The sequence below is a fragment of the Jaculus jaculus genome, chromosome 7 (genome assembly GCF_020740685.1).
Source record: "Jaculus jaculus isolate mJacJac1 chromosome 7, mJacJac1.mat.Y.cur, whole genome shotgun sequence".
NCBI classification, from domain to species: Eukaryota; Metazoa; Chordata; class Mammalia; order Rodentia; family Dipodidae; genus Jaculus; species Jaculus jaculus.
Genome location: NC_059108.1, coordinates 2,995,253 through 3,013,591, shown reverse-complemented (window position 1 = coordinate 3,013,591; position 18,339 = coordinate 2,995,253). Strand labels below are relative to the sequence as shown.

Sequence of the window (18,339 nt, the reverse complement as noted above, 5' to 3'; positions counted from 1 at the left end):
TGGGGAGGTGGAGGCAGAAGGATCAGGGATACAAGCTTATTTTCAGCTTCATAGCAAGTCTGAGTAATTTCTGAGTTTGAGCCCCAGTACCCACCAACAAAACTAGGTGTGGCCACGCATGTGTAACCCCAATCCTAGCAGGGGAGCAGAGACTTAAGAATTGCCTGAGCTTAGTAAACACTGGCAAGCTCCTCGTGGATTCAGTAAGAGACCCAGGCTTAAATAAGAAGAGTGGAAGAGTGATTGCTCAGGCCATCGCAAGGAGGGCATCCTGCTTCAGGCAAGTGCACCATGGGTTGCCACTAGGGCACATACACGTGCATATACCACAATACCGTGTACACGCGCGCGTGCACACACACACAAACAAATTTGTTTGTTTTTCAAGGTAGGATCTTGCTCTAGCCCAGGTCTTACCACCAACCTGAGGACTTTCCTAACTGTCACTGTTTTGAGGTTGAGCTTTGGACTGCCCTTCTTCTGTGAGGCTTACTGCGGCTTTGCCTTGTCCACTCATCTGGGTGATTCTGCAGGGGCTGTGGCCCATGTTCCTCGTTGACCTGGGGTTTTCTCTTACCACTTTCTGACTTTGTCTTCTTTTCCCTTACAGGAAATGACTTAGAGGCCTTATGATCCACCCGTGCTGCTTGCTTCAGACTTTACAACCGAGGGCCAACCTGGTCTGGAAGCACTTACTAATGTTCCAAGGAAACTGCTACCTCAGCAAGCAAAAGGAAAGAGAAGATATAACAAATGCCCTGTTTAGGGAAAACTTGTTTTCAGAGAACATTACAAGAAGTTTTGAAGTTTTTAGCGTTGCAAGTGAGTGGATCTGACAGGCAGGCTCTGTCAGAACCCTGCGGAGGTTTGTTCCTCCCCAGGACTTGGTGAAACAACCCTGTACTGCTTTTTAAACTGCTGTTGATCAGCTTGTGATTCTAACTTTTTTCGTATATTAAAGATACATAATATTACATTTTAAAAAGTTAAGTTATTTTTCTGCCATTGTAAATATAAGTATCAAAATATTGCAAAGCAATTATAAGTGAACATTTTTTCCAACAAGCATCTTTTTACTAAGAATAGTATGCTAAACAATTCTTATAATGACATTTGGATGCTTATTTTTTTGTCAGTGGTCCTTCCTACACTGAAAATACTAATTATATAAACCTGTTGTCCTTCTCGCCTCTATGTTGGATCACATGGTCACCTGCCTCATGGAAATGCCTTTTTTAAAAGCTATATTTGCAGAACTCCACTATTTTTATACTTAGCAACAGTTTTGGGAAAAAAAGAACTCAGAACTCTGAGCTGCTCCCGGCCCTGGGACACTTTCCCTCCCGCATGTACTGCTGCAGCGCCCAGGACAGTAAAATGGACTACAAGCGGCGCTTCCTGCTTGGCGGGTCCAAGCAGAAGGTACAGCAGCACCAGCAGTACCCGATGCCCGAGCTGGGCCGAGCGCTGAGTGCTCCCCTGACGTCCACCTCTGCTCCCCTGGGCAGCCTGACCGCTGCAGGCAGCTGCCACCATGCTGTGCCCCACTCCACCCCTATCGCCGACATCCAGCAGGGCATCTCAAAGTACCTGGATGCTCTCAACGTCTTCTGCCGCGCCAGTACTTTCCTCACCGATCTCTTCAGCACTGTATTCAGGAACTCTCACTACTCCAAGGCCGCCATGCAGCTCAAAGATGTGCAGGAGCACGTCATGGAAGCAGCCAGCCGGCTGACCTCAGCCATAAAGCCCGAGATTGCCAAGATGCTGATGGAGCTCAGTGCTGGGGCCGCCAGCCTCACCGACCAGAAGGAGTTCAGTCTGCAGGACATGGAGGTAGAGTACCTTTTGTGCCACTGTGCTCCAGAGGCCAGTGAGAGTGCGGGCTCGGCTCTCCTGAACCGCTGCACCGGTAGCTTTTCCTCTCTCTCCGTTGCTACTCTTGTAAAGAGTCTGTGCTTGCCGTGCTCTGAAGTACTTCTGCTTTAAGTAAGGAGGTTGCAAGGTTATTAAGCACTTGGAGTTGTAGCTCGGTGTTAATGTTTAGCATGTGTGCAGCCGTGGGTTCAATCCCCAGTGCCACAAAAAACTTAAGCCAGTTTATATTATATATTTTTGTCCTTAAATTTTCGTTTTTATTTATTTTATTTATTTATTTATTTTTTGTCCTTAAATTTTCAAATTGGAAACTAATTTCCAAATAACATACTGTTAACAATACTTAGTGAAGGTTTGAGGAGGTGGCTCCACGGTTAAAGCCACTTGCTTGCAAGCCTGTTGAGTTTAGTACTTTTCAGTGCCCACATAAAGCCAGATGCAAATTGTGTGGTGACTGTAATCCCAATGCACCTATGGCAGTGGGAGGCAGAGCCAGGAGAATCTTGATGCTCTCAAGCAGCAGTGGCAAAACAACAGAGAGACTGTCTAAAGAGAAGGTGGAAGGAGACGGCAAATACCCTAAGGTGGTCTTCTGACCTCCACATGCATGTGATATGTGTGTGCCCATACACATGTTTTACATATACATAGTAATGAGGGGCTGGAAATACAGCTCAGTGGTCATTCGTTTACCTAGCATGCGTGAGGCCCTGTATTCTGTTTCTAACACTGGTCATACAAATAACAGAACTTCAGGAGCATTTGAGGTTTGAGCGTGAATTGCATTTGATTTCATTGTGTGGAATCACTGGTTTGTAAAGAAAAGTCTCACATGCTCATAGGAGAATTTAGTTTTCAGTTCTGGGTTTACAGCTGTTCATATTCAGTGCGCTTAAGTGGACTGGTTTGTAGATCAGGTCTGCCTCAGTTGCAGCCCTCTTCCTACCTTTCCCGTGGGGTTGCTGTGCCACTCATATTTTCTAAGTTTTGATTTTGCAGCAGAGTGTGTTACTGAGTAGCCTATGCTGGCCTCTAAATCTCAACCTTCTTGCCTCAGCCTTCCAGGTATTATGACTGCAAGCGCTGCACTGCCACACTGGGCTGGGAAAGGCTGATTGTCGTAATTTGGAGTTTGAATTGGCTGTCTCTGCTGAAATCCTGATTAGGATAATTGGAACATTTCCATGGCTTTTGTACATAGTGGACTAAACAGGCTTTCTGTTTCCAAGACTAGGCTAGAAATTGATTGCTGTTGCTACGGTTGGGAATCTGTGGGCCTGTTCTGTTTTAAAAAACTTACTATCAGTCATGTTATAATACAGCTGTGGTCAGGCGTGGTGACATGCGCCTTTAATTCCAGCACTCAAGAGGCAGAGGGTAGGTGGATTGCTCTGAGTTCGAGGCCACCCTGAGACTACATAGTGAATTCCAGGTCAGCATGGGCTAGAGTGAGACCCTACCTCAAATCAAATCAAATCAAATCAAATCAAATCAAATAAAATAATAAAATAAAATAAAATAAAATACACTGTAGACCACAGGCTGAGCAGTATTTGTTGTTTCTAGAATTAATATAGTACTGGAATTGTTAGGCCAATAAGGGTTTCAGGATATTCACTAAACTCAGATGAAATGGTTAAGCATTGGAATTTTTGTGTTTTGTTGTTATTTATTTACTGCTCATGTACTTACAGTTTTATGATCAATGCTCTGAAAGGCTCCTTGGCTTCTATCTCTGGAGAAAGGAGGCTACAGCCTAACTTTGTCAACATGACTTGCTGTTTGCTGTAGTTTGAATGTGATTTGTCCTCAGAAAAACTTGAGTTGAAATTTCACATCTGTTGTATAGTAGTGTTGAGAGCAGGATCCTGTAGAGGTGTTAGTCAGGAAATGGAACCAGTGCCTTTCTTTTTTATTTAATTTTATTTAATTTTATTTTGTTTTGTTTTTTTCGAGGTAGGGTTTTACTCTAGCCCAGGCTGACCTGGAATTCACTCTGTATTCTCAGGGTGGCCTCAGACTCTTGGCAATCTTCCCACTTCTGCCTCCCAAGTACTGTGATTAAAGGCATGCACCACCATACCTGGCTCTCTTTTTCTAATTTTTTTTTTTTTTTTTTTTTGCCTGTGCCTTTCTTGCATGAGCTCTGCCTCTGGTGGGACTAGACTACTTCTGCCTACAGTAGGTTGTTAAGTGGGGCTCATGTTTTGTCTCTTTTACACCCACCTGTTTACCCTCCTACTTTCTGCCATGGGTTGAAACAGCAGCACAGGCTATTGGTGGCCTTGTGATGTTGGCTTTCTACCCCCAGAACAGTAGCCAGAAGAAACTTTCTTGACAAATTACAGTGTCAGACATTCCATTAGAGCAGCAGAAGAAAAACTAAGACATTGCCACTCAGGAGCCAGGACTCTGCCAAAGAAAGCCTGAATTCAGATGCTTGGCCATTGTAACCCTGGGATTAAGTGTGGTACCCCTCTCCTGCCCCTGATGGCCAATGTTTTCTTCTCATCACTTAGGAATCTGTGCACATGCAAATGCTGACTTAGCCAGGCTTGGAATTTTTTTTTTAATTTTAATTTATTTATTAGAGATAAAGAGGGCAAAAGAGAGAGAGGGAGAATGGGTGCACCAGGGCCACCAGCCACTACAGATGAACTCCAAATGCATGCACCACAATATGCATCTGGCTTATGTGGGGCCTGGAGAATCAAACCTGGGTCCTCAGGCTTCGCAGGCATGCACCTTAACTGCTAAGCCATTTCTCAAGCCATGAAATGTTTTTTTGTTTGTTTGTTCGTTTTGTTTTTTTGTTTTTTTAAGGTAGGGTCTCACTATGGCTCAGGCTGACCTGGAATTTACTAGGTAGTCTCAGGGTGGCCTCAAACTCACAGTGATCCTCCTACCTCTGCCTCACAAGTACTGGGATTAAAGGCATGCGCCACCATGCCCGACTTCCTAGAATGTGTTTTTAATTGATAGATATTAGTGCCTGTGCCCAGAAACTGCAGTCGCTGACTGCCCACTCTGTTTCTCAAACCTTTCCCCGGGGTAAGGGGCAGACAGAGTGTGTTCTTCATCGTATCTGTACTCAACAGTGGCCTGCTTCTTCCCTGAGTGGTTCACCTCACAGAGGTGCTGCTGAGTTGGAACTGTACTGTTCCGGTGACTGATGCTTACAGGACTAGTGCATCAGCCCAGAAAGTGAGCTACAGGCACAAAGTCAGAAGATGACTCCACTTCTCAGTACCCAAAGAGCTCGAGCAAACTAACAGTTCAGAGCCCCAGTTTGTCCATCTATAAGACGGAATTACTACCAGCCTCCCAGAGTTCTCATGAAAGTCAGAAACATTCATTGTATATGAAGCACTTAACCAGTTAGTGGCATCATCATCGTGCTTGCTTCTGCTGAAGGACTCAGGAACCAGATGGACGCCATGACAGGCTTCAGAGTCCTCAGTAGGCCTAAGTTTCTGTTTCCCGGGAAGATCTAAGTTTTTTTTTTTTTTTTTTTTTTCTGGTAAGGGTGGGTTTAACACTGGAAACTGATTACGCCATACATTCCTGTAGTCATAGATAAGTTCAATTCCCCTAGCCCCAGCCCACCAACTTTACCCACCAAAATCCTAAGCCAACCAGAGGAGTACACTGTTTAAATCAAGCAGTCATGTACCCATCCCCTTCTTCTATGTTCAGATCCCTATAAAATCCCTCCCCTCCCGCTACTCGGGGCTCTTGTACGGATCCATTGTGTTGCTGAAGTCAAGAGACCAAGCTTAAGCCTGAAATAAAGCTCCTTGCCCTTGCATATGTGTTTGGTTCTCCTTGGTGGTCACTGGGGATGCCGAGAACTAGGTATAACGTTTGGGGGCTCGTCCTGGCTCTCCTCAGAGACTGCTGAGGACCACCAACACGTGGAGCTCAGGTCGCTGGCTGGTAAGTGTGCTTCTGTATTGTGCTTCTGTGTTTTGTCTTTCCTGGAAACCTGTCCTTCATTCTTTCCTTCATTAGAAAATTGTGGTTGGGGAGGCCACTTTTGTTTGGAGGGTGGGTCCTGGGTGCCCCAGGCCCGCCTGGAGGGGATTTCATCCCCTCATCTGTAAAGAACCACAGAATGGCGAGATACCGTGGTCTCAAATTCGGTTTTGTAGTAGCTGGCCACTCTGTTGTATAGCAGGACCTGGGTGCCCCAGGCCCACCTGGAGGGCATTTCGTTCCCCTATCTGTCTCAGTTTCGGTTTTGTAGTGCTGGCCAGCTGAACTTTTTTGCTGTCTCTTTCCTTTTCTTTGTTGGAATTACTATTTGTGTGCTTGGACAGATGGGACAGACACAGACTACCCCGCTTTCTTTACTGACGGACCACTTTCAGGACGTTAAAATTAGGGCCCATTGGAGTCACAGTATTCCCTCTTTGGGTTATGGGGCCCCCAGACCAAGATGGTAATCAACTTGGGATGATTGTCAACAGCTGCTACAGATTCTAATAATCAGGCTATCATTGATACCTTCTTCCCTTTGACTAGACCAGACTGGGATTTCAACACGGCAGCAGGTAAGGAGAGAGCTGCTCAACTTTCTCCCGGGAGTGTCTTTCTCTCTTCACACGCTCCCCTGGTTGCCTGGATGTCTTTGGGGTGAACCACGGAACTCCCTCCAACCCCCCCCCCCCAGCAAAAAAACAAAAACCCACAGCTGGTGCCTGAACAGGAACCTTATGAGATGGACAGGGTGGGTGAGTGCTCTCCCAGAGGGACTGTGAGACATCGGCCCATGCGGCCTTGACTCCGTTTTTTGAGGGCTGGCAGGTTTCTCTTTCTCCTCTTTTATTTTCGGTTTGCACCATCGTTGGGTGTTGGCAAAAACCCTCTATCTACTTCTCTCTGACACACACACACAAAAACACATAGACCTCTTAAAAGCCTGTAGGGCAGGTTGCCGGCCTCTTAAACTTGTGGACAGGCTCATGCCCGCCTAGAGCTTTGGGGAATCCCCTGTGTGCTAATCAGCTCTCGGGGACGTTGCCCTCTGGTCTTGGAGTTTCTAATCTTTCTCTGTCAGGGGTAACATTGCCTCCTGCCAATGTATATATATAGATATATATCTCAGATCCATTGACTAAGAGCTCTTCTGAAAGTTAAGGGAATTAGCTCTCCCAGAGGGGGCAGGCTCCTTTTGGGAAGAAGTCCTCCAGGTCATTTCTGGATTTCTGGGCATCCATGTGGATGTGCATAGCTTATCTGGCTAGGAAATGAAAAGCTCGGGAAGGAAATTTCCCCTCACTCCCTTTAAGCAGCAAAATTACAAGCCAGCCTTGCAAGCACTCCAAAGCGGCTTGGGTCAGAGTTAGGTGGCAGACAGACAGTGGCACCTCTGCCCAAGCAGTGCTATGTCTCCACCTGCTCTCCAGTGCCCCCGCCCCCAACAGGCCCACTCCTTCAGTGGCTTCCCAGTGGGCCACCTTCTTCAGAGGCCTCCTGGCAGTCCTGGAGGACCACCCCCCCACCCTTTCCCCTTCAGGTCCTCAGAATCCTTGGCCTCCCAGCAGTCTTCTTGTCCGTTACGTCCACGTGTACTAGAGTGTACTAGACCGAGCCCCTGGGGAGTGCCGGGAGTAAGGCAGGGCCATGTAAGGTGTAACCAAGCCCCGCCCAGCTGCAACAGCACACCAAGAAGTGGCAAGAAAGAAAAAAAAAAGTGTCAACTTTGTTACTTTTGTTATCATAAATACAATTACTAAATTTATGTTCTAGGTCAACTTCAACTTTCATAGAGGATTATTAAAAACAACAGAATTCTCTCTAAAGTGGTAACTTATAATTTGTCAGGTGTTTAAAAAAAATTGTAGTATACTTAAAGAAGGAGGCAACTGACCTGACTTCTAGGCCAGACTGCCTCAAGATAGCAACAATATTTGACTTAGCTTAGTATCTTATTGGTATTAATGACATAAAATTGCCTTTAGACTACTCACTTGTTAGTGAGTAATAGGATTAATTAATTTGGTGTAATTTTTCATAATAGCCTTATAAGAAAGGTGGTTAATAATGGGATGAGGTGAATTGGTTGAAGGAACTGGGAAGAAATTTTTCAATGTTGGGACATAGAATGCTCGTTAAAAATGCTTTTTGAGTGGTACTTAGATGAGAATGTTAAAGTATGTGGATAAAGATGTGCGTATATAGGAAAGAATTTTCAGGCTGAACCTAAATGCCATGCCTAAAGTTAGAGATTTTTCAACTGTTTACAGACTCTTAAGCATACTCTAAAAGTTTTATACAGGGACACAATCTTAATGTAAATTCATCTTACATTAGACACAGATGATGCCTATGCTAGGTGGGTCACAAAGTCATAGGTACAGATGTAATATGAGGTTTAACCAGGTTAAACATAGACAAGAGTCTATCACCTTGTGTTTTGCAAATGGGTAAATTTACTATGTAAAAACAAACAACTTCAGAATAGGATAAGAAATGTCAGGATGCTTATCTCTCTGCTCTGTAATTTCATTTTACTCTTGCTTTCCAACATATGCTATTTAAATTCATGGACAGGTGGACTCTGAAAAAATGGATGGAATCCCCTTTATCTCAGACCCCATGCAAGTTTAAGCCATGTGTCTCTCAGACTCTGACTAGAGACAAAATGGCCAATTTCCTTGTCTCTGACAAGGAAAAAGGAGTACAGCATATAACTGTGGTTCTCTTCAGTTCTTCTCTTTTGAACACCTAAAGTCACATCTGTTAGATAAAATTTCTCACTAGACAAAATGTCAAATAGGTAAACTGAGTCAAAGTATTTGATCAGGTTACAAACTCTTAACATAAGACGAGCATCAGACTTACCTAATGTGTATATCAGGGGAAGGGACCCATCATTGAAACATTTAATTGGATTAAATCTAATGTTTACCTGATGCCAAGGTTTTAATCAGTGGAGAAAGTGAGTCTTATGATAAGGCCTCACTCATTACCAGGTCACTGATACTAATTTGTTATGATTTAAGGGTTATAAAACTGGCTTTAAGATTCTCTCAGTAAAGTAAATTAGGCTCCTCTTTTCATCAAAGTTTTAACTATTCTTAAGATAAAGGCTCACATCAAAATGGTTAGTTTCCAAAAGTGAAGTACTTATACCTAAAGACATTGTGACTTTATAGATACCTTCTGTTTTATTTATGCTAATTCTATTGAGTGGTCATAACTAGGTTTAATCACTCAGGTTTAAAAGTGATTTAATTTCAATAATGATAACTTTCATCTTCCTGGGATATGTTGGGATAGCTTGCTTAAGCTCTATCAAATTTAAGTCATGGGTAAAACATAAAATTTTGTTATGTTAATAAAAATTTCTGTGGTACATAAATCAATAGCTATCAAGTTTAAGCCAAAATCATTGGTTGCCAAACAATGTTTTTTCTTTCAAAAAGATTTATCAAGGGTTATATTAGAATTTATTAGAATACCTGTTTTGTTAAAAAAAAAAAAAGACCAGATTCTGCTCTATTGTATGTAAGTCCAGTGCTTATAACAAAATTAACTATTTTAAGACATATTTCCTACTTTAGGGCATAACCTCATGTTCAAACAATGGTCCTTATCTGAAAGAGAGAAAAAAAATTTCAAGCTCTGTGATTCTGTTTCCAATGTTCTCTGGGTAATTTGTACCAACACAGGTATCTGAACTAATCCAAGATGTTTTCAAATCAAGTGCTAAGACTTGATACCATCTTACTTGTCCTTTCTGACAATTTCTAGGTTAAATGAGTTAGTCTGTAAATCAGTTGGTACTGTTTTCAAGACTGGTGGCAGGTTCTGCCTATATTTATAAATATTAAGATATTTAAAATATGAGATATTTATAAATATTAAGTATTTATTTATAAATATTAGATATTTAAAATATGAGATATGCCTACTTTCTAAACCTCATATATAAGGCTTATGCTGCCATAGTACAACTAAAATTTTAAAGATAGGACAAAATGATTTTAGAAGCCCTTGTGCCATTCTTTTTTTTTTTTTTTTTTAAAGATCTTTTCTTTAAAGATTTATTTATTTATTAGAGAGAGAGGGAGGGAAGGAGGATGGGCACACCAGGGCCTCCAACCACTGCAGACGAATTCCAGATGCATGTGCCACCTTGTGCATCTGGCTTATGTGGGTCCTAGGGAATTATCCTTGTGCCATTCTTTAAGTCTATTTCTGTAATCAAATGTGCTCTATATGTACATACATCCAGGCTGGTGTAACTTCCTTTCTAAGTGTGTTAATTACTTACATAGAAGCCAAAGCCAACTGGAATCATCAGAGCAAAAGGCGCCAATATTTTGGCCTGTGCTCACAGGTCATGAGGCCTCTGGAGATGATGGGACACTTCTACACTGGCCCCCTGGTAAGTCACCTGTCTTCCTGAGCAGGGAGGATATGGAGACCCAAACAAAATTCGTGTATAGTCTGAAACAGGAGAATCACAATTGAGGAGCAATCAGTCCTTCTGACTTCTCAAAGAAGGGAAAACTACTTGGCTAGCATGGACCTGACTCATCCTAACAAAGGACACTAGTAAGCTATGGGGCTACTCCTGTGTCCCTAAAGTCTCTTAGGAGAGCCATTAGTGACCTCCAAAAGTAATCCTTAATTAAATGTGGCTATCTGCATGGTCTTAAACACTCAGAGAGAAATGTATAACCTAAGATACAAAATACCTTACATATATGAATGGCCTATTAAGTAACACAAGAGCTTTCTAAGAGGGGAAACAAACATTAAGACATTTTTCCCCATAGTTTTAATTCTATAATAAAGAAAAACAAATAGAGATGTTCAAAGGGTTATTTTCAAATCTAAAATATGTAAAGTATGTAAAATATGTAAATAATCCAGGAGACCCTGGAACCCTGCTGGAAGGGACCCTACCGTCTTCATCCTGACCACACTTACTGCTGTGAAAATGGATGGAATTGCCACTTGGATTCATCACGCCCACCCACATCCAACCGGCAGATCCACTGGCTGAACCTGAGGACTGTCTGCCACAATGGAAATTACTCACTTAGAGAAAAATGTAGATTCCTTAGCTGAGGTTTAATATCAACCATTCAGGTATAATTAGAGACTCAGTGGTGAAGGTACGAGAGAATTTGGAAAAGAAATAGAAGCTGATAGAGGATGGTTTGAGTCATGGTTCAGTCATTCCCCATGGTTAACAACTCTGCTGTCTGCTTTAGCAGGGCCATTGCTTTTTTTTTTGTTGTTGCTAATCACAATAGGACCTTGCGTTATTAATAGATTAGTTGCTTTTGTTAGGGAACGCATTAATACAGTACAGCTTATGGTTTTAAGATCACAGTATATACCATTAGACGCCACTCACTAACTCAATTGGGATCCAAGATTGGCTCCTCATGGTACCAAGAGAGGGGGGACTATCAGGAACCAGATGGACGCCATGACAGGCTTCGAGTCCTCAGTAGGCCTAAGTTTCTGTTTCCTGGGAAGACTAAGTTCTTTTAATTTCCTGGTAAGGGTGGGTTTAACACTGGAAACTGATTATGCCATACATTCCTATAGTCATAGATAAGTTCAATTCCCCTAGCCCCAGCCCACCAACTTTGCCCGCCAGAATCCTAAGCCAACCAGAGGAGTACACTGTTTAAATCAAGCAGTCACATACCCATCCCCTTCTTCTATGTTCAAATCCCTATAAAAACCCTCCCCTCCCACTGCTCTGGGCTCTTGTACAGATCCACTGCATTGGTGAAGTCAAGAGACCGAGCTTAAGCCCGAAATAAAGCTCCTTGCCCTTGCATCCGTGTTTGGTTCTCCTTGGTGGTCACTGGGGGTGCCGAGAACTGGGCGTAACACTGGTTGGCTTGAAAAGTTCCCTTAGGCCTTCTCTGAAGTGGTGTGCACGGTTGTGTGCACAAGCACCATCAAAGAAGCATGTCAAGTCACTCCTCTTATGGGAACACTCGTTAGCATTGCTTATCCCAGAGCATTTGCCCTGCTCAGTTCTTACTTGTTTTCTAAGGTGGGCACCTTCCTTTTCCCTCCCTCCCTTTGTGTTTTGTGCTGTCTTTCCTCTTGGGTAGTCTAAAGCAGTGCTGTGTGTGTGTGTGTGTGTGTGTGTCTGTGTGTATGCATGTGCTCACACATGTGGAGGCCAGGCATATGCCAGGTTACTCAGTTACTCTCCACATTACTGTTTTTTTTTTTTTTTTGTTGTTGTTGTTGTTTTTTGTTTTTTGTTTTTCGAGGCAGGCTGACCTGGAATTCACTATGTAGTCTCAGGGTAGCCTTGAACTCACAGCAATCCTTCTACCTCTGCCTCCTAAGTGCTGGGTTTAAAGGCGTGCGCCCAGCATACTGTTCTTATTTTTGTTTGGCTTTTCAAGGTAGGGTTTCAGGATAGCCTTGATTCCATGGCAATCCTCCTACCTTAGCCTCCCAAGTACTGAGATTACAGGCGTACACCACCACACCCAGCTTTTCACACTATTTTTTGAGATAGTCTTTCACTAAACCTACAGTAGACCACTTTTGCCTAAACTAGCTGGCCAGCAAGCCACAGGCACCCTCCTGTCTCTGCCTCCCTAGGCTAGTGCTGGGATAACAGATCTGTGTTGCTGTGCCTGGCTCGGACATGCATGCTGGGGATGCAAACCCAAGTTCTCATGCTTGTACAGCAAGCACGCCACTGACTGAGCCATTTCCCCAGTCCAGCACTGATGAGATGGCTTGCTTGATGGTGGAACTGTTGGGACCTTTAACTTTATTTATTTATTTTTTTGAGAGAGGCTCTTGCTATGTAACCATGAATGGCCTACAACTCACAATCCTCCTGTTTCAGCCTACCTAGTGCTGGGGTTACACATGCACCACCAGGCTAGGTCCCTTGCCAGATGTTTTTCAGCAAAAAGCTCAAAAATGGGCTGAGGAGATGGCTGAGTGGATAAAATACATATGTTTCAAGAGTGGAAACGAGATTGGGTTCCCAGCACATTTCTAAGTACCAGTGAGTGTGGTGACTTCTCTGTAAATCTCTGCACCCAGGAGGCAGAGATGGATCCCTGTGGCAAGCTAGCTAGCTTAACTATCTTAATTGGCAAACTTAGGGTTCGCGTGAGAGACATTTCTCAGTAAATAAAGTTGAGAGCAATAAATGAAGCCACCTGATGTTAACCTTTGGCTTCTGTGTGCACACTCACATGCACACACACCTGCACACATGTGAACATACATAAACACATGGGGAAAAAACCTCAAGAAAACTTGCAACCAGTAATCACTATTGTGTTTGCCTCACACTTACAAGGGTGTGGTGGTTTGATTCAGATGTCCCCCATAAACTTAGGTGTTCTGAATGCTAGGTTCCCAGCTGATGGAGATTTGGGAATTAACATTTCCTGGAGGCAGTGCATTGTTGGGGGTGGGCTTATGGGTATTATAGCCACTTTCCCCTTGCCAGTGTTTGACATACTCTACTTTTCCTGTTGACCATCTGATGTTGGCCAGGAGGTGATGTCCCCCCTCTGCTCATGCCATTTTTCCCCCCTGCCATTATCGAGCTTCCCCTCGAGTATGTAAACCAAAATACCCCCCCCCCCCGCAAGCTGCTCTTGATCAGGTGATTTCTGCCAACAATCAACAATGCAAACCCCACTGCAAAGGGGTGTTGAGGAAGAAGTGGATGGGAGACTGTCCATTGAGCACTCCCAGAGTAGCAAAGAATCACTGGGTAAGCCAACTGACTACAGATTAGGTAGGATTTTTCCTTTTATCATTTACATTAAACATGCATTTAAATTGTCTAAGATGAGAAGTATGATTCTCATCAGATGCTTCATGGGCTGTCCTTTGAAAGTAAGAGTCTCGGTCAGTGTGGCCAGGATGTGAAGGTGATGGTTTTCCTGATTATGCTTTGACATCCTACCTGGACATCTTTCAGGAGTGGGTTCATGGGACCTCTTTTTATTTTTATTTATTTGTTTGTTTTTTTCAAGGTAGGTTCTTGCTCTAGCCCAGGCTGACCTGGAATTCATTATATAGTCTTGGGCTGGACTTGAACTCATGGCATTTCTTCTACCTTTGCCTCTCCAGTGCTGGGATTAAAGGTGTGCACCACCACTCCCAGCTTGGGACCTCTTTTTGGCTCTTGAGAATATCTGCTGCAAGGTTTTTTGTGATTGTATTGTTTCCAGTGTTCTTTTAAAAAACAACAACAAAAAGCTGGGCTGGAGAGATGGTTTGGTGGTTAAAGGCACTTACTGGCAAAGTTTGATCGGGTTTGACTCCCCAGTACCCATCTACAGCCAGATGCATGAGATGGCCCATGCATATGGAGTTCTGTTTGTGGTGGCAGGAGTCCCTGGCATGCTTATATTACACCCCTCCGCCCCCCAAGTAAATAAATACATTAAAATGCCATGCTGGTTGAATTGAGTTGACTGACTTCTCTGATTTTATGTGCCTCATTTTAAGATAATATAAATGTGTTCAGGTTTCTATTAGAAATCACTTGTTCCATTCATAAATACACAAATACAAGAATCAAATTGTGCTTTAAGCACTCATTCTGCATGTATTTGTTGCTTACTTCATTTATGCTGGATGCTGCCCAGACAGGGGTACAGCAGTGAAAAAGTCAGGGGGCCCTCCCTTTCTTCCTGCGCTAGAGGATGGTTATGATCTTAGAAGAGGCATCACTGAGAAGGTGACACCTGAGTAGAGAGAGAGCAGTGCAGGTGAGGGGGAAACAGCACATGATAGCCAGGCAGAGGGCCGCTAGTGCAGCCCGTGAGGCAGGGTGGCCTGGAGGGTTTGAAGAGCTGGAGGCCCTCCTGTGGCTAAAACAAAATGGACAGACAGAAGGGAGAATAGCAGGGTGAGATTAGAAAGGTAGCCAAGGTTGCTTTGGCTTTTTCTCTTCATGGTAAGCAGATGAGGTCAGCTTCTGAAGGGCTGAGGAGGAGGACAGCAAAGTGGCTCTGATGTTAATTCTTGGCTGGCTCTCGTCACACAGTAATAGCCATGGGGCTGTGGTTTCACACTGGGCCCTCAGGTCTTGAGGGCCAGGTCCCTTGGGCACATGCTCTGTGTAGACAGTCAGAAACCCAGGACAGGTACAGGCCTCCCAGGAGTCATGTTCCTTTAAGGGGATTTGTATTTTGTGTTTTTGCATCTTTATTATTTCTATTCCCTTATTTATGTCTTGTATTGACCTTCTTATTTCACTAAATTGGTTTCTTGTGTTGTCTTTGATTCCTTTGATTTCCTCTTTGACTTCTTTGAACATATTTATAATCTTTCTTTTGAAATCTTTCTCATGCATTTCCTCTAAATCAGTTTCACTGGAGGTCATTTCTGATGCACTAATAGTTTTTGGTGGATTTATACTGTCTTGATTTTTTGTGTTTCTTGTATTATAATGTAGTGATTTTTGCATCTTGGATTGACTTAATGCTTGGATGTTCTAATTAGCTGCAGTATTATTAGATGTATCAGTTAATCTGATTTTATATATCTTCAGGGTAGGAGCTTAAGGTGTTAGGTGCGGCTCTTAAGACTCTCAGAATAAGCACAAGAGTTATCCTAAGTTGGGTTTTCCTGCTATGAGAGTATTCAAGTAGGCTGAGTGGAACAAAATACAGGCAGATTCTAAAATTTAAGCAATGTACACACACATTCAATGAAAAACAGCACAGAATATTTATGCAAGAGTTGGTATTATGACAACCAGATCCTCTACCAAAGTCACAGTACCTAGATGTATGTTGCCCCACACCCTTAATCCTGCCAACTAGTCTGTTGAGGGTTCCAAGTCAGCATGTGACCAAGTGAGAACCTTCCCTAACGAACAACAGAAGGGGAGACAAAGACACTATAAATCAGGAAGCAACAGATGACAAGCCCAAAATATAGCTTATTTAAGCATGGCAAATCCCACCGTCCGTCAGACTTAACATATAATTTATCCTGACATGGAAGGAGCAATTAGCACTTCCAACTCAAGCCTATATACCAGGCTTATTTGGCGGGTACTGACCTAGTGTAATCCCAGTTACCTTTTGGGATGGTTTTGGTCTCAATTATGCTGCGCTCCTGTTTGGGTCCCTCTTTGCTCGCTGTGGGCTCAGGTAGACTGACTGGGTCATGGGTCACTGCACTGATCGCCTGTGCAGGGTGCTGTGTAGTGACCCCCTTCCCCAGGACTCTGGTGCTTGCACTGGTGATGGGGGAGGGGAGGCTACGGATGGTGGCTGACGTTCTCCTGCTGGTCCTCCAGATCCTGTTCCTCACTAGCTGCTCTGTTGGTCCCTGCTGTCCTCCCTTCACATTTCTTGAGTTTGGGAGGAACTCCGGTGTGAGTGGAGAATCCCCTCACCTGGCTTTTCCTGTGGCTCAAGCCGAGCCTTGCAGCTGTGGCCCCGAGGACCTGGTGCCGCTGCTGCTGCCTGCCTGTGTGAGCGCTAGATGCTCTGGATCTCTCCTGCTTCTCTGCTGCCATTGATAATTTCTTAAACACTTCACTTTTTAGTAGAAGAGTGTATTTTGCTGGGTTTTGTTTGTTTGTTTGTTTGTTTGTTTCTTTTTGCTTTTGCTTCTCTAGGCTGGTTTGGCTCGGAAATCTGTTATCTTTGCATTTTTATTGACTTCCCAAGTCTGACAGGCTGATATGAAATCAAACCCTTACCTAGTTGAAACGTGGCTTCATTTTGATGCCTCACACCTTTCTTTGTAATATTATGATCTTGGAATATTATGGACATGTTTTTTTTGGAGTGCTCATTCTCTATGGATATGCTTGAAGTAAGTTACCAGCACTTACTCATTCTTACGGGCCTTAGTTTAGGTATATCACCATGTATTTTGGATAGACATATGCTAAAAATACTGTACAATAATAGTAATGGAAAATATTAAAGGAGCTGGTTTCAAACTGTGATTGTCATTTACCTTAATGGAATTAAGTACATGCTAGTTCTTTTTTTCCATGAAGGTAAAATTTATTACTTCTTTTGTTTGACTCTTAGATCTTCCATAGCAAGTTGTAGAGTAAATGTTTCCTAAGTAGATGCCAAGTGTAAATCCAAACTGCTGCTGTGAATCAGAAGTTGAAGTTCATTTTATAAAAAGCTTTCATGGGTGCTGGAGTGGTGGCTCAGTGGTTAAGGCTTTTGCCTGCAAGGCCTAAGGACCCAGGTTTGATTTCCCAGGACCCATGTAAGCCAGATGCACAAGGCAGCGTGTGCATCTAGAGTTCATTTGCAGTTGCTAGAGGCCCTGATACACCCATTCTTTCTCTCTCCCCTCTGCTTCTCTCTCTCTCTCTCTCTCTCTCTCTCTCTCTCTCTCTCTCTCTCTCTTTCTCTCTCTCAAATAAATACATTTAAGCCGGTGTGGTGGCACATGCCTTTAATACCAGCACTTGGGAGGCAGAGGTAGGAGGACTGCCTAGAGTTCGAGGCCACCCTGAGAGTACATAGTGAATTCCAGGACAGCCTGGGCTGGAGTGAAACCTTCCCTTGTAAAACAAAAAACACAACAACAACAAAAATACATTTTAAAAAAAAAGCTTGCATAGAAGCCAGGTGTGGTGGCACACACCTTTAATCCCAGCGCTTGGGAGGCAGAGGTAGGAGGATTGCTGTGAGTTCAAGGCCACCCTGAGACTACATAGTGAATTCCAGGACAGCCTGGGCTAGAGTGAGACCCTTCCTTGGAAAAACAAAACAAACAAAAGCTTGCATAGGACTAGGGGTGGGGCCCAGTGTGGAGCACTTGCTGTGGGCTCTGTCCCTGGACCCAAGAAGGAAAGTTTTTGTGGATCTAGCTTTGGTCACTTTGTTTATTGTTTTGGGTATTTATTTCCAGGGCTGGGGATGAAACACAGTGCCTTGAGCTTGCTAGGCAGATGAGCTACCAGTGAGCTACCCTCTCAGTCTTGAGGTATCCTTTTTAAAATATTTTATTTGGGCTGCAGAGAGGGCTTAGCCGTTAAGGTGCTTGCTGGCAAAACCAGAGTACCCAGGTTCAATTCCCTAGTACACATGTAAAGCTTACAATATTTTGTTTATTTGAGAGAGAGAAAGATTGGGCACACCAGGGTCTCTAGCCCCTGCAAACGAACTCCAGATGTATGTGCCTTTTGTGCGTCTGGCTTTACATGGGCGTACTGGGGAATTTGTACCTGAGTACTTTCTTTGACTTTACCGGCAAACACCTTAACTGCTGAGCCATCTCTCCAGCCCCTTGATTGCCCGCCTGCCTGCCTTTCTTTCTTTCTTTCTTTTTTCTTTCTTCCTCCCTCCCTCCTTCCCTCTCTCTCTCTCTCTCTCTCTCTCTCTCTCTCTCTTTCTTTCTTTTTCTTTCTTTTTACTGAGATGACGCTGTTACTATTTTTTTTTAATTTTTATTAGCATTTTCCATGATTATAAAAAAATATCCCATGGTAATTCC

At 43.5% G+C, this 18,339-nt stretch overlaps 1 protein-coding gene across 2 annotated transcripts in view; it reads left to right on the top strand.

Annotated features, from left to right (window-relative positions):
* Garre1 (granule associated Rac and RHOG effector 1) overlaps nt 1–18,339 on the top strand; it is a 96,461-nt gene that overhangs the window by 33,325 nt on the left and 44,797 nt on the right. For both annotated transcript variants that reach the window (XM_045154215.1, XM_045154216.1), the window contains exon 2: nt 611–1,836. In XM_045154215.1, the coding sequence (XP_045010150.1) occupies nt 1,348–1,836 (489 nt within the window). In that variant the 5' untranslated portion in view covers nt 611–1,347. The remainder of the gene's footprint in view (nt 1–610; nt 1,837–18,339) is intronic.